We start from the raw sequence: 14,101 nt of genomic DNA, 5'->3' as shown, positions 1-14,101 counted from the left end.
CCTGTGATAGTCTCCTCAATGGATGGAAGCCTTCACTACAAAGTGCAGAGACAGCTATTGTTGTAGCCCATTCTGTGCTGTGGGTGTGTGCTTGGCTTGTCACATTTGAGGGATTTTGGAAATTACCTGCACTGCCCGTACGGAAGGATGAAAACGAGATCTCTAATTCATCACCGGCGCTGCTGAGAAATGTGCTGAGGCGACACTAAACACGCCCCCCCCCCCCCCCCCCCCCCCCCGCTGCCTTCCTAATTTCTAATGAACTATTTATCAGAGAAAGTGTAGTCATTTGCTGACTGTCAGAGCTCATTATACAGATGCCTGCACTCACTATTGAGGGTTGAGTTTCAGCATTCAGCACCTGGATTAGTCCTTAATTAATGGCAAAGTCACAACCTCGGGCACAGGCCGATCAGATTTTCCATTTGGGTTTCCCATCGACCATTTTAAAGCGCTTAACAAACGCGGATGAATGTTGTGGAATGTTTGGAAATCAAATGTGAAAAGGGAGTTCCTCACAAATCTATCAACTGAAGGCACACAGTTTAATGAGTAATTTGTCCCAGCATAGGATTTGTCTTAAGCTATGATAATAACTCTGACAAAGAGGGCCACGTTGGGCGTGAGGACGGACATTAGACCTTGGCCTCCTCCCTGTAAGATGAAAGCCAAGATCCGGTGGTGCTCTCAGAGGAAGGCTTAGCAGCACAGTGTATCAGATTTGCAGAATCATATCTGCAGTCATGCCCTTGGGCGAAATGCCTTACCTGGATTGCTGTAGCAATAACCAGGCCGAGAGATGAATGACACTGTGGTTGCCTTGGATAGGGGAGCAAGAGCAAAAGGAGATTAATATTTCTGCCTCTGAGAGTAGCTGTGTCAGTGTCAACGATGCCTTCAAGGAAATAAATACGGATCGGGGTTTTTCATGGTGGTGCTGCAGAACACTGGGACTGCGTAAACCTAATTAGACCCGCAAAAGAATAACTGAAACCGCTTTATAGAAAAGTTACAGAGACATATCAGCCTGGAAGTAATTAAAAATATATACAACTCAGCTCCGGTAAGCAGCAGACTTCTCAGTGGCTAGCAGTCTCTGAAGTTATTGTGGTATTTGACATTGGGAATGAAAGAAGCAGTCCAAAACAAAGACAAGGTAGAGACATACCAGGATGTGTGCAATGTCCTTACTTCAGGCAGTAGTCATCTTTCTTAGTATTTCATGTGGAACTGGTAATTAGATTCAGAAGATAAGACCAGTGTAAATATAGTTGGCTCAGCACACTTTACTCATGGAACTTTTTTGTGAATGTCATTAAATATATTTTACAATATAATAACAGGAAGTTGATCTTTGATGCCTATGTCTTCATGGCATTCACTCTCTCACCGTCTGTGGATGTAGGTGTTGTCTTTAGGTGCTGACGTGCTGCCTGAGTACAAACTCCAGACGTCTCGCATCGACAAGTTCACCATCCTGCACTACAGCCCGTTCAAAGCCGTGTGGGACTGGCTCATCCTGCTGCTGGTCATCTACACGGCCATCTTCACGCCCTACTCGGCCGCCTTCCTCCTCAACGACCGCGAGGAGCAGATGCGGCGCGAGTGCGGCTACTCCTGCAGCCCGCTCAACGTGGTGGACCTGATGGTGGACATCATGTTCATCATCGACATCCTCATCAACTTCCGCACCACCTACGTCAACGTGAACGAGGAGGTGGTCAGCCACCCGGCCAAGATTGCCATCCACTACTTCAAGGGGTGGTTCCTCATCGACATGGTGGCGGCCATCCCCTTCGACCTGCTCATCTTTGGGTCAGGATCCGACGAGGTAAGCCTCCTAGCGGCCCCTCTGTATGGCCTTGTTTTTTTCCCCCTCTTTAAATGGGGTACTGGGAGTTCAGTTCCTATTCACTTGTAGCCTCTTAAAACCTGAATGTTTCATGTCTCAGATCTGAGGGGATTATTGTATTAGATGCAATGCTGGATTTTTTTTTTTTTTTTCTGAATGGTGGCCGTTTCTAAAATCCATTTATGTGGATTAATGGCTTACCAAATGGCGATCAATGGTGCATTTAAATGAGGGGGCGAGTAGGGAAGAGAGAGAGAAAGAGAGAGAGAGAGAGAGAGAGAGAGAGAGAGCTTGTGTGACTGTTTACACAGCTTACATGCTCCTGTTAGTGGGCCAGTGGCCAGCAAGGCTTGTTTATTCCTGTGAGAATATCCCATCAATGGGTCATCCTGGTATTTTGGCACATGGTGTGCCACGTGGCGGGTAGAATAATGGTGGGTTCCAGATGTGCATAGTCACTGGAAGCTTTGGCCAGAGATGGTGAAGTAATTGCGGTTTATCTTGGAAACTGTATCACAAAGCAAGGCTCTTGTAAAGAAATTGGAATACTGGCATCATAGCTGGCTCTTTAGTGTAATGGAACCTGGAAATTCTCCGCAAGGATGCACTGCATCTTTATATATTTGGCACTGCAAATATCTTTGTAATATTTAAAAATACAGTAGCTTACCATTTTAGATATTGCACCTTCCTTACCTTTTTCTTTTCAATTATCTCATCCTGACATCAGTCATCTGAAGACCTGTCTTTCTGCAAAAACAGCTCTCCGTCATTTGCCCAGAGAGATTGCAGTACCCGAAACAGTAATTAGACAGTCATGAACATCTTTCTTATGCCGTTCTCTAAAGACTAACCTTTGCCTACGGTGCTAGGGCCATCCGTTAGGCGGCTATTCTGGAGATGTGTCATTTGTGTGGGGACGGCGGCCACTCCACTTACCGACGCCTGACAAACCGCTCTGTCAGAGAGCAGCCTCAGCGGTGTGCAGTTTAAAGGGTAATTGGTGACCATTTGGATCGCCTTGCTTTTCTTGAGCAAGATGCTGTGAAGGCGCCGGGTGCTATATCCCAAACCTATCTATTCCAAACTCGCCTCTTTCAAAGCACAGCTGGTGAGGCAGACAACAATGATCCGGGTACTTTATATCACCAGCCCAGAGCTCCAAGGTGGGGCCCCTAACCCCCCAGCCCCGTCCCCCCTGTGCCTCTCTCTCAGCTGGCTCCAGAATGGAGTAAACAGAGCTCCTCCCTGGCCACCACATGGCACAGCTTCAATTTAATAACACAACGCGAGCTGTCTACTTAGGGTCAAAATCTCATAATGAGGGCTTCTGATTGAATGAGGGGAAAGAAATAGCACGTTATGGTGATAGGGAAACAACACTGAAATTACCCACCAGTTCACAGGGCTAGCCATTTTATATGACACAGGAGCACGGTTTGGTAGGGCAGCGTAATTCTTTACTGCCCTCAACTGAATGAACAGAGCGCCAACCCGACTAGGTTGAGTTATTCGTTTGTTTCGGGGTTTTTATTTATTTATTTATTTTTTCCTCCTGTGGTTGACCAGATGGACTGTGGCCCCGCTGTGGTCAGTCATCTGTATTTTTAGAGGCACAGCAAATGAGCAGTGGACAGATGGTGGATTCAGGAGGCAGTCCCTGTGTTTCATTTACAGGAGTCACATGTGGGGCTTTAGACCACCTCCGCACAGCCCGAGAGCAGCCTACGGTACCTCAGCAGCTTATAGAAACCTTTTAAATGAAAATGCCCTTTATGGAATTGCTCCTATCTCTCTATCTTTTTTTATTCCGAAGAGTATTGCCTTGCTTTCATCTGCCTATTGCTTTTAAGAGGAACTTAAAGTGATTACTTTTTTAAGCAACGGCAGTCATTGAATCCCCACTCTCCATCTCGGTTTCAATTATTTATGTGAGATGTCTTCATCCCAAGGATTGCATAATGTAAATGAGGCCCACTGCAGCTGTCGAGGACACGGGTTGTGTTATTGTTTGTGATTCAATGCAGCGCCAATGATAAAGAATATGTTCACTGTGACTCTGAGACCAGAGGTAGATTAATATTACAGTGGCCTTTAACGATCACGTTGGACACTAAAACAGTAATTCAGAAAAAACTTTCTTGTTAGCCTAAATCCACATGCCAGAGACCCTTATTTATGCATGGCGTGAGATGGTGGTCATCCATATAGTGAATGGGAATCTCCTGAGCATATCTTTGATGTATGCTGAAATGCTATTAGTGGAAAGTTGATGTTGTGTGTGCAAGTACTACTCAAGACTTAATGTAGACCATCTCCTTTACTTTTCATATATCTATAGTTACTGAGCTACATTTAGTTATTCATTAAAACAGTCATGACATGTATAAAGCACATTAGCGTCAGGGTTGGAGTTCCTTGTGAAATCCTAATCTCAAACTTAAATCATTCTTTGTAATACTAAAGTGAGACAGGCTTGCCACTCTCTCTCTCTCTCTCTTGCACACATACACACACACACACACACACACACACAGACACACACACACACACACACACACACACACACACACACACACACACACACACAAACACGATATCACTCCACTAAGGCTCATCACTTTCAGATGTAACCATGAAGACATCTCCCAAAACTATCCCTCCGCTTTCTTTAACCTCAATTTCCAATGTCGTATTTTAATTGTTAACTAAAGCAACAAACTCCCAAAAGAGGACGGGGTGTAAGTGTTGCTGCTGCCTCCTCGGATGAGACAGAACAAACAGCTTATTCCCAAGTCTCACTGGTGTTCCCCTAGTGGATCTTGGCAGATGAGAGGTGTCCTCAGCCTCACTGTGTGTTAATTTGGCCCTAAAACAGCGTGCCAGTGGGGCTTGCCAAGATGAGAACATTTGAATATGAAAGGGGTAAAAAAAAATGAATGCTGATGGAAACGTAAGGTTATGCATACAACCACTGTTCCCTGAAGGAGAAGAATGAGGTACAGCGCAGACAGTATGTAATATCACGCGCTCGCTTGTCTGGCTGAAGACACCTCTATTCATGGCTAAAAGGTGACGTCTTACATAAGCCAGGTCACCACCCTCTCCTCAGGTGGGGAGGCTTGTGTCAGGCAGACTGATACGGACGCTTGTCCGACGGCTGCTTCGGTGGCACCTTGGGAGAAGCAGGAGGAGCAGCTCTCTTTGGGGGTTAAAGAGGCTCGACAGGCCGGTGAGCACCCAGTGGTGCTCTGAGCTTAGCGTCACGTTTGGGTAGGATGCTTCGTAGTGCCTCCTTCTGCTTCTTTCTGAAGTCAAACAACGCTTGAATAACACTGAGTAACTGACAGCTACTCCCTCTCCTCAGTCAAGCTAACTTGCTGCACTTAAAACCAGCTAGCGGGCTAGCCAGGCAGTGCGCGGTGCAAGTGCGTGGCCTCCCTACATCACCACGTGTCATCTGCCTTTTAGGCATGAATAGAGGTGTCTTCAGCCAGATGTGCAAGGGCCTGATATCCCATACATCTGTGTTGTACAGAGAGAATCGACTGAAAGGGAACTTTAAGCACATCTTATTTAACTCCTTACTGAGCTTATCTCCACTGTTTGTAAGTAAGAGGTAATAAAGGGCCGCTTTTAGACAAAACATTTAACAACAACATTTAATCAATATGGAGTAAAGGAAGTGCTACGTTTAGTGGCCCTTTTAATTAAGGTTCACATTTCCTTCCCTTTAGAAACCATCAATTGTCTGAACGAAATGTCCTTCACACAGCTGCCTAATCCTGTGCCTGTTGTTCCCTTGTGTCTGCAGACCACCACTCTGATCGGGCTGCTGAAGACAGCACGGCTGCTCCGGCTGGTGCGCGTGGCCCGCAAGCTGGATCGCTACTCAGAGTACGGCGCCGCTGTGCTGATGCTGCTCATGTGCATCTTCGCGCTCATCGCCCACTGGCTGGCCTGCATCTGGTACGCCATCGGCAACGTGGAGAAGCCCTACCTGGACCACAAGATCGGCTGGCTGGACAACCTGGGCGTGTCCATCGGCAAGCGCTACAACTACAGCGACCCCAGCTCGGGCCCGTCCATCAAGGACAAGTACGTGACGGCGCTCTACTTCACCTTCAGCAGCCTCACCAGCGTGGGCTTCGGGAACGTCTCGCCCAACACCAACTCCGAGAAGATCTTCTCCATCTGCGTCATGCTCATCGGCTGTGAGTGTGACATGTCGAAACTCGAATGCAAATCTGTGTGTGCGTGTGTGTGTGTTTGTGTGTGTGAGAATGTGTGTGTGTGTGTGTGTGTGTGTGTGTGTGTGTGTGTGTGCGTGTTTGTGAAATGTTGAGTGTACTGTTGTTCTTTGTTGGTTCATAAAGTATTCAGTACATATAAGGACACCTACCTGTCTCCCCATACAGTCCGTCCTCAAGTGTCCATACATACTTGCCGTTTAGCATATTTACATATACTTGTGTGTTTGTTTGTGTGTGTGTGTTAGGGTTGGGCGATATGGCGGCATATAACGTGCAGCGGTAGAAATGTGTCTACCGGTAGAGATTTGGCAATACCGTTTCAACCGCGGGAGACTCTTATTTTGAAATATTTTTCACACAGATGTTGCATGTTGCCACAGAACTATACATTATCCCACTTATTATACGGTTACTTGCCAAAACGATATAATACATTCCTCCAAAATACCTCTTTAATGATTTAATTGCCGTTTCGTGATTTCCACTTAGAAAAAATTGTTCTTCAGGCAAATAGAACTTTAAAGTTTCAGGTGTTGCATAACAACCCATTACTTGCTGACTTCCGTTACGTTAAATGACCGGACTACTTGCGGAATGATATGAAAGATGTGAATTAGAAGCACAAAACCCGTTGCCAATGGCAGTGGTCATTAATTTTTCGCAGCGGTGAATATAAAGAAATTACAGACCTGCGAACGTTGGGGTGGCCCATTCAAATCAACTGAACTTTTTTGAACATTCTGAAGAGCCGTATAATAAACCGTGATATATACCGTAACCGTGATATAAAATTACACATAACGTGATAGACGATTTTGGCCAAATCGCCCACCCCTAGTGTGTCTGTGTGTTACTCGTTGTGAGCATGCATGATTTTTTGCTGCAACAGATATGCTAATACCAAGCACAACTGGTCAGTCTGACAGTTGTACCGTCTTGTTCCACCCTCTAAATATACGTTCATGAATTACTCACACCTTGCAGGTCTCCATGAAAATACCACCAACACATACTCGCATCCAGCCATCCATATGTATGCCGCCACATTCACAGCATGCAGGCTGTGTGTTTGTGTTGGTCTCTGAATAACCAGGAGGACTGCACCACTCATTCCTGACACACAGGCAGAAATTAGGTGACTCACCTGCTCTTTCCCCCCTTCCTCCCCTCTCTTTCTCTCCCTCTCTATCTCTCCCTCCCTCTCTCTCTTTCTCTCTCTCTTTCCATTCCTACCTCCCTCCACACCTTGCGCAGCTCTCATGTACGCCAGCATCTTTGGCAACGTGTCAGCCATCATCCAGAGGCTGTACTCCGGCACGGCACGCTACCACACGCAGATGCTGCGGGTGAAAGAGTTCATCCGCTTCCACCAGATCCCCAACCCCCTGCGCCAGAGGCTGGAGGAGTACTTCCAGCACTCCTGGACCTACACCAACGGCATAGACCTCAACACGGTACAGACGCCCCGCCGTTGCTTGGTTTAGACCTCCGTGAGCTAAACGCTGCAGCACTAACACGCATGTGGGACATCGCTCTGTTGGTAGCATACTGTACATGTACACGTTACAAATACATGAGCATAAACTGACTCTGTCATTGATATAATGACAGGATTCATAAAGGTTACACCAGGCTCACCCACTAAGCACCCCCCCCCCCCCCCTCCCCCATCACTGAGCAGCATGAGTGGTGAATGCAGTACAGAAGCCTTTATGAATGCTCATATACACTGCTGCTAATTGCATGTTGTTCTTTTGTAGCTCACCAAACCAGCCAAAGAATACTGTTGGACAGCTCAATGCAACGTCTTTTCTATTGGTCATAGTTTTGTTTTTCTATGGTTGTATTATATATTCTGAAAGCATATGCTTGTTTCTTTCCATGTCTGCTACATGTCAAATGGAATGACCTCACCCCATTGGAAAGAGCAGGAGGTAAATGCAACAAAACAGGATCTCATGCTGTTACCACTTTACAGACTGCTGTACTTGATCTCATCTCTGTGCAATAACATGCTGTATAGTATTTCCACTTAAATGAATAGCCTTGAATAACCTCAGCCTAAACAAGAACATTACATAATTAAAAAACTGTTTCAATCCCAATTGCAATATTAAACATATTTTCCATACTCTTTTTGTGAAGCTACAGTCTAGACACTTCGTAAACAGCCAATGAGGGCCTTTGATGTTTAAAATGGCCTTTTTTAAAACTAAAATGGAATCCTATACAGACACACGCAGACATAGAAATATGGAGAAGCACCGTCCTGTTGCCATGCAGTTTATTATCTCAGCTGAAGCTCCGTGGTGCATGCCTGCCAGGCTCTAATTAATAGCGTGCTGGGAGCCGAGGACTGTGCTGCCCGCGTACCGGGTGTCTCGTGCACACTGGCTTAACCATTTATACTGTATGTGTGCAAAAACCCTCAATTACCTTCCTCATATCACACCTGAGTAAGCTTACTTTATGCAAATCCCAACCTCTTCATCTTTCAGAGCATGGACCAGGGCTGGGGACAAATATAACTCCATACTTGTGCATGGAATGTGTAATGGAATTTCCGGTGTATTGCTATTATTAATGAACGTTTCCGAGCTCGTTGAGGAGTGTTATTAGAGTCTAGATTGGTTTTAATGCCGGGTTAAAGATACGTCTAAACCACCAACTACCACCTGCTAAACTGAGGTAAAATCAATTTAAGTTGAAATAGGGATAAAAACTAGGAGGAAGTAGGAAACATTGTTAGCGGGTTGACATGGGATTTCGTTCAGAGAAGAGAGGAAATAATGTTTGATCTGGCTGTGTGTGTGTGTGTGTGTGTGTGTGTGTGTGTGTGTGTGTGTGTGTTTGTTATGTGCTGTAGGTGCTAAAAGGTTTCCCAGAGTGTCTGCAGGCAGATATCTGCCTCCACCTCAACCGGAGTGTGCTGGAGCAGGTCTCAGCCTTCCGGGGGGCCAGTAAAGGTTGCCTGCGCGCTCTGGCCATGCACTTCAAGACCACCCACTGCCCGCCCGGGGACACGCTGGTCCACGGCGGCGACGTGCTCACCGCCCTTTACTTCCTATCACGGGGCTCCATCGAGATCGTCAAGGACGACATAGTGGTCGCCATCCTCGGTGAGTTGCGTGGACGTTTTTCCGTGTTACCGTGTCATGAAGGACGCGGGAGCGTAGGGTCTTTTCTTGACGTCCCATGGAGACATGCTCTGCCATGTGTCACTGAAGTCTTCCCATCTGTGTGCATCTTTGTCAATACTAATTGCGTGATTTTGCCTGTTGCCAGGTCATGACGAGGCAAAGCATTTGCTCAACTAATTTGATTAGGCGACTGTGACATTTTCAAGGAAAGAGCTTGCACTAATTGCTGTTGCAAATGACTTTCCCTCTGTGTGCAAGGGTGTGTATATGAATAAGGATTTTTTAATGATGGAATTGTTTATATGTGTGTATACAGCATTGGTAATGACAATCACCCTGGAAGTACATGGGCATGAATGCCTAAATCTATTTACAGTCCTCTCCACCTCTTTGTTTCAAATGATATGGATGACAGTGCCATGCACCATTGAGCTCTATCATCTTTTTTTTTGGACGATGTTTTGGACGATTTGAGTGAAATGATTCCATTCCGCCCCTGCGGAGGATTGTTTTGTGTTTACTGAATGTTCCGCCCCTGTCGAGGATTGTTCTGTGTTTACTGAATGCCAAACAAAGGCTGCTGATGGCCTTGGTCTAACTCCCTCCTGGAATATTGTGTCACCGTTCAATCGCTTGCATCACTTTTTTTTCTTGTGGAGGAGTGCTCTTTTCCACTCATCTCCCAGTGACTGAAATGAATACATGGCTCCGCGTCAGCGCACGTTCTTGGCTCGCCCCGTTCCCGTCAAACGGGTGAGCGCATCCCGAGCCATAGCCCTGTCACTCCCCCCCCCTTACCTCCTCCTGCACCCCTCCGCTGTCGCCGCGCCCAGATCACTGCTCGTGCTCGCCTGGGTCCCGGGGTCCTGTCTGGCAGAGTGGCGGAACCCGGGCTCATCAGATGGGATGGGGCTTTATGACATTTCTGTTAAGTGACTCCCTCTGCGCCTGTTTGGCATCTTCAAAGAGCAACGAGAACGAGCTGCCAGCGCAGAGCCCTGTGGGTCGATTTTGTTTAAATATATCAAGACCATGAAGAGAGATAAGAAAAAACATCAGCGCCGGGGCAGAGTGGGAAAAGACCTTGGCAGAAGGCAGGAAGTGATGCGATGGGCAGGTCTGCGGAATAGTTTGCTGTTTTTTGTTTTGTTGGCCGATACCCCCACGCTGTGCAGCACTACAGCTGAGGCCGGCTGACTAGCAGCTATCGACAGTGGTGATTAGGGAGAGCCTTCCCCAGTAACAAGAATGGTGACATTACTGTGCAAGAGCCATCCACCTGCTCTTGGAGAGCCTACGCCTTTTATAGCTTTGTATCTCATGCAGATTGGTTTGATTAATTTCTTTTATTTTAGTACATTACACTGTATTTTGCTTTTGCATCTGCATTTTGCAAAAAGCAATTGTCTATCTTAGGGATGAAAAGATGTTGTGCCTTCGTGGTGTGCTCAAACAGAGCTCAAACAGCAGACATTTAACGGTCGTTCACAAATATTCAAATATGCGGAAGTCCTTGCAGTGTCTGAATAGCACAGCAGACAAAGGCTTGCGCTGCATCAACTCCATGTTAGAAAATAGGTTTTATTTCACAAATAGTACGCCTTCTTCCAGATACCTTCTACGGCTTGTTTTTCCAGCGTTAGTATCTCCCACTTGGCCTCACTGTCACAGCCAGAGGAAGAGAGACACTCTTAATTCTCATGTGAACATCATTACATTGTTTCTCAGTGTGTTCTGCCAAGAAGAGCCAGAGGCCACGAGTGCGACAGACACCTCGATAGGTCACTCTCAGGCCCGCCCGTGGGCCGACCCAGCTCCTCTCCTTTAAAAGAGAACGCCACACGTGGCCTGACATTTACAGACTTGGCCCCTTTTAAAGGCATCTTTACCAGCCAAGGGTGCCCTTTTGACTATAGACCCAAGTCCCACACACTCCCCCCCCCCACCCTCCGGTGAAAGCTGATGGGAACTCTGGACAAAGTGTTTTTACTTTTTTTTTTTTTTTCAAGTCTGCGTACAACGTTTTATTACCCCAGTTCTATACTAATGGCATTTGGAGAGTAAAACCGAATCGGAAGGTTTCATCACCTTTTGAAGTAAGCGGAGCAGAGCTTGTCAGTCACCAAACGCGTGCGATTTCTGGGGCATCAAAGCCGGAGTTATCAATTGTAGCCATGCCTAAATAATGCATCTGAGGAGTGGGTGAGAGAGCAACGCAGATGAAGAGGCCGATATTACCTTTCCACATAGGCGCTCTTAATCCACCTTTGACATTTCTTTTCCCCCCATAATCCTTATTCCTCACTGAGGCATTTGCCTGGTTTTTCCTCTGTTTTTCCCCCGCTCAGTAGCTCTACGTCTGACTTTGTCCTTTTCCACCCTTGGTGCACCTCAGGGAAGAATGACATCTTCGGGGAGATGATCCACCTCTATGCAAAGCCGGGGAAGTCGAACGCAGATGTGCGTGCTCTGAGTTACTGTGACCTGCACACCGTCCAGAGAGAGGACCTGTTGGCGGTGCTGGATATGTACCCCGAATTTTCCGACCACTTCCTCACCAACCTGGAACTCACGTTCAACCTTAGAGATGAGAATGCTAAGGTACTGTCGCTCTCAGGTCCCAGGGAACAAAGCCACTGCAGAATCACTGAGTACAAATTTAAAATAAAATGCCTACAAATATTTCCGTGTAGAGCATTGTACTTTTATGCGTGTGCGTGAATCACATCTTTAAGCAATCACATCTTTTCACACTTCTTTAGAACACATACTCACAAGGCAGTGATTCGGATGGAGAAGATACCAGGAGCCGAAGAAAAATGTCTTTCAAACGCAAGTCGTCTAAAGGTGAGCATACAACTTTACCCTAGGGACACACATAGCATCTCTCCCCTGCAAACACCAGTAACCTTTACCACTAATACATAGCACATACCGTTTGAGTGTAGCATTAAGAGTGCATGCTTGTCAGGTAATGTGCTAAACCATTGACTAGAGTACCACTCTAAAGATAGCATGAGGGCACTGAGTTATCTTTTGAAGCGCTGTTACATAGTTACTGCTTTTGTGAAAGCCCTCAGGCTCCTTCCCAAATCAGCCCTTTGAAGCCTGAACAAAACTGACACACAGGCAGTCGTAGTGCGAGCACTTTGCGTCGGGCAATGTTGTATTGTTATGTTCCCTGAGAGTGCGTCCCAGAGGAGTGTTAGAACGCCGCGTTACTGAGCACTGTGTGTTCCACTGCCTCCCGCTGATTACCGTTCCCCCGCAGGGGAGAGCAACAAGGAAGCGGAGAGCGACTCCAGGAAAGACAGGGAGTCTTACGCCGGCTCCAAGAGAGGGTCTGAGGACAGGAGGCTCTCCAGGGACGAGCAGCAGCAGCAGCAGCAGCTGCCACGCGGGCTCCCCAGCTCGGGGATTCTGGGATATCCCTCGGTCCAGGATTATGCCCTCACCCCAGACTACAGCTACACCAGCGACACCCAAGCGAGAGACGTCACAGAGAAAAAACAGCCTGACAGAGGTAGGACGAGCGGGACGAAATCCAGCTTGCGTATAGGGCGGCTTTTTATCTGAGGCGCCAGTGTTGTCTGTTTCGACCTGAAAATCGCTCCCCAAATTGATGTGCACAAGCCTTAATGTACTGTTCTTTGTTATGTCCACCCCTGACATCCCATTTCTCTGAATGTTTTTGGAGTCGAGTTTTAAAAATTGGTTTAAATTGGAGCTCTTCACCCTCAGGGAACAAGTGAAGCCCTCTTAAGCACCCAAAAGAGCTAGGGATTAAGCCATTACAGCGCAACAGGGGGAAAAAAACATGCCAGTCAACATCCTATTAAGAGGATCACACTGACTTCCAATGATCCATTATCAGCCTTGTGTTGCAGACTAAACAAGATACTTATTTTCCCAAATGATCAATTTCTCAGAAGAAAAAACAAAACAGCATTTAAACGTATTTCATGATGCAAGATAATTAGAAGATGAGGATCATTCAGATTGTACTGTCTTTGTTCCACAGGGGTTGAGAGGATGTGGTTGATGGTGGGAGGGGTCTGTCAAAAACATGCATCTAAGGTCCTCAGAGGAACCCAGCAATGACATCAGAGACTAATCACTGTCAGCGGTAAACCCAGGCTGAAGCTACACTACCGGTCAAACGTTTGGAATCACTGAGAAAAAAAAAAACACATTTTGTTCTATTCAGAAATATAGTGTAGACATTGTTCATGTTCTAAATGAATATTACAGCTTGATTTTGATTGATATATAATCATAGACATAAGAGGATTTCTTTCTGCCAGCATCACTCCTGTGTTTCAGTGGGGCATTGTGTTGGCTCATCCTAAATTATCATGTCTAAAATTTATAATCAGAAAACCCTTCTGCAGTTAAGTTTGTGGTAAGCAATAAAACATGCCTTCTTTGGGCTACTTGAGTATTCAGAGCATCATCACATGTGAGTTAAAAAACTGTCAAAAATAAACATAGAAACATAATCTATTCTTGTTTTAAGAAATTAAGGTACGTTCAAATTGAAGTTTGTAAATCTAAAAACTATTCCATGAGAGAAATTGGCTAGAAACTGAAGATATCTTCCAAAGGTGTGCACCACATCCTTCACAGACCACTGCCCGCCGGCTTTAACCAGGATGCGAAGAGAAGCAGGAGGCCCTGGTGCAGAACTGTGCAGGTGGTTGCAGGTCTCCAGATGCCTCACAGGTCTTAAGTTGGCAGTTTTATTAAATAGCACCCATAAAACACCAGTCTCATCAGCTGTGAAAAGGCTATGGAATTCCAAAGCCATGTCTGTGACTGGTCAATGGAAGGAAAATATTTGAATGGGCAAAAGGAAA

At 46.2% G+C, this 14,101-nt stretch overlaps 1 protein-coding gene across 1 annotated transcript in view; it reads left to right on the top strand.

Moving 5' to 3' along the window:
• LOC105907942 (potassium voltage-gated channel subfamily H member 7) overlaps positions 1–14,101 on the top strand; it is a 50,519-nt gene that overhangs the window by 30,189 nt on the left and 6,229 nt on the right. Inside the window, exons 6-13 of the mRNA XM_042710639.1 lie at positions 1,406–1,831; positions 5,667–6,066; positions 7,360–7,559; positions 8,037–8,039; positions 8,972–9,224; positions 11,641–11,846; positions 12,008–12,092; positions 12,517–12,768. Of these exons, the coding sequence (XP_042566573.1) occupies positions 1,406–1,831; positions 5,667–6,066; positions 7,360–7,559; positions 8,037–8,039; positions 8,972–9,224; positions 11,641–11,846; positions 12,008–12,092; positions 12,517–12,768 (1,825 nt within the window). The remainder of the gene's footprint in view (positions 1–1,405; positions 1,832–5,666; positions 6,067–7,359; positions 7,560–8,036; positions 8,040–8,971; positions 9,225–11,640; positions 11,847–12,007; positions 12,093–12,516; positions 12,769–14,101) is intronic.

Source organism: Clupea harengus, chromosome 2 (genome assembly GCF_900700415.2).
Source record: "Clupea harengus chromosome 2, Ch_v2.0.2, whole genome shotgun sequence".
Lineage (NCBI taxonomy): Eukaryota > Metazoa > Chordata > Actinopteri > Clupeiformes > Clupeidae > Clupea > Clupea harengus.
Note: the sequence above shows the minus strand (reverse complement) of the source record. Positions and strands in the feature narration are given on the sequence as shown.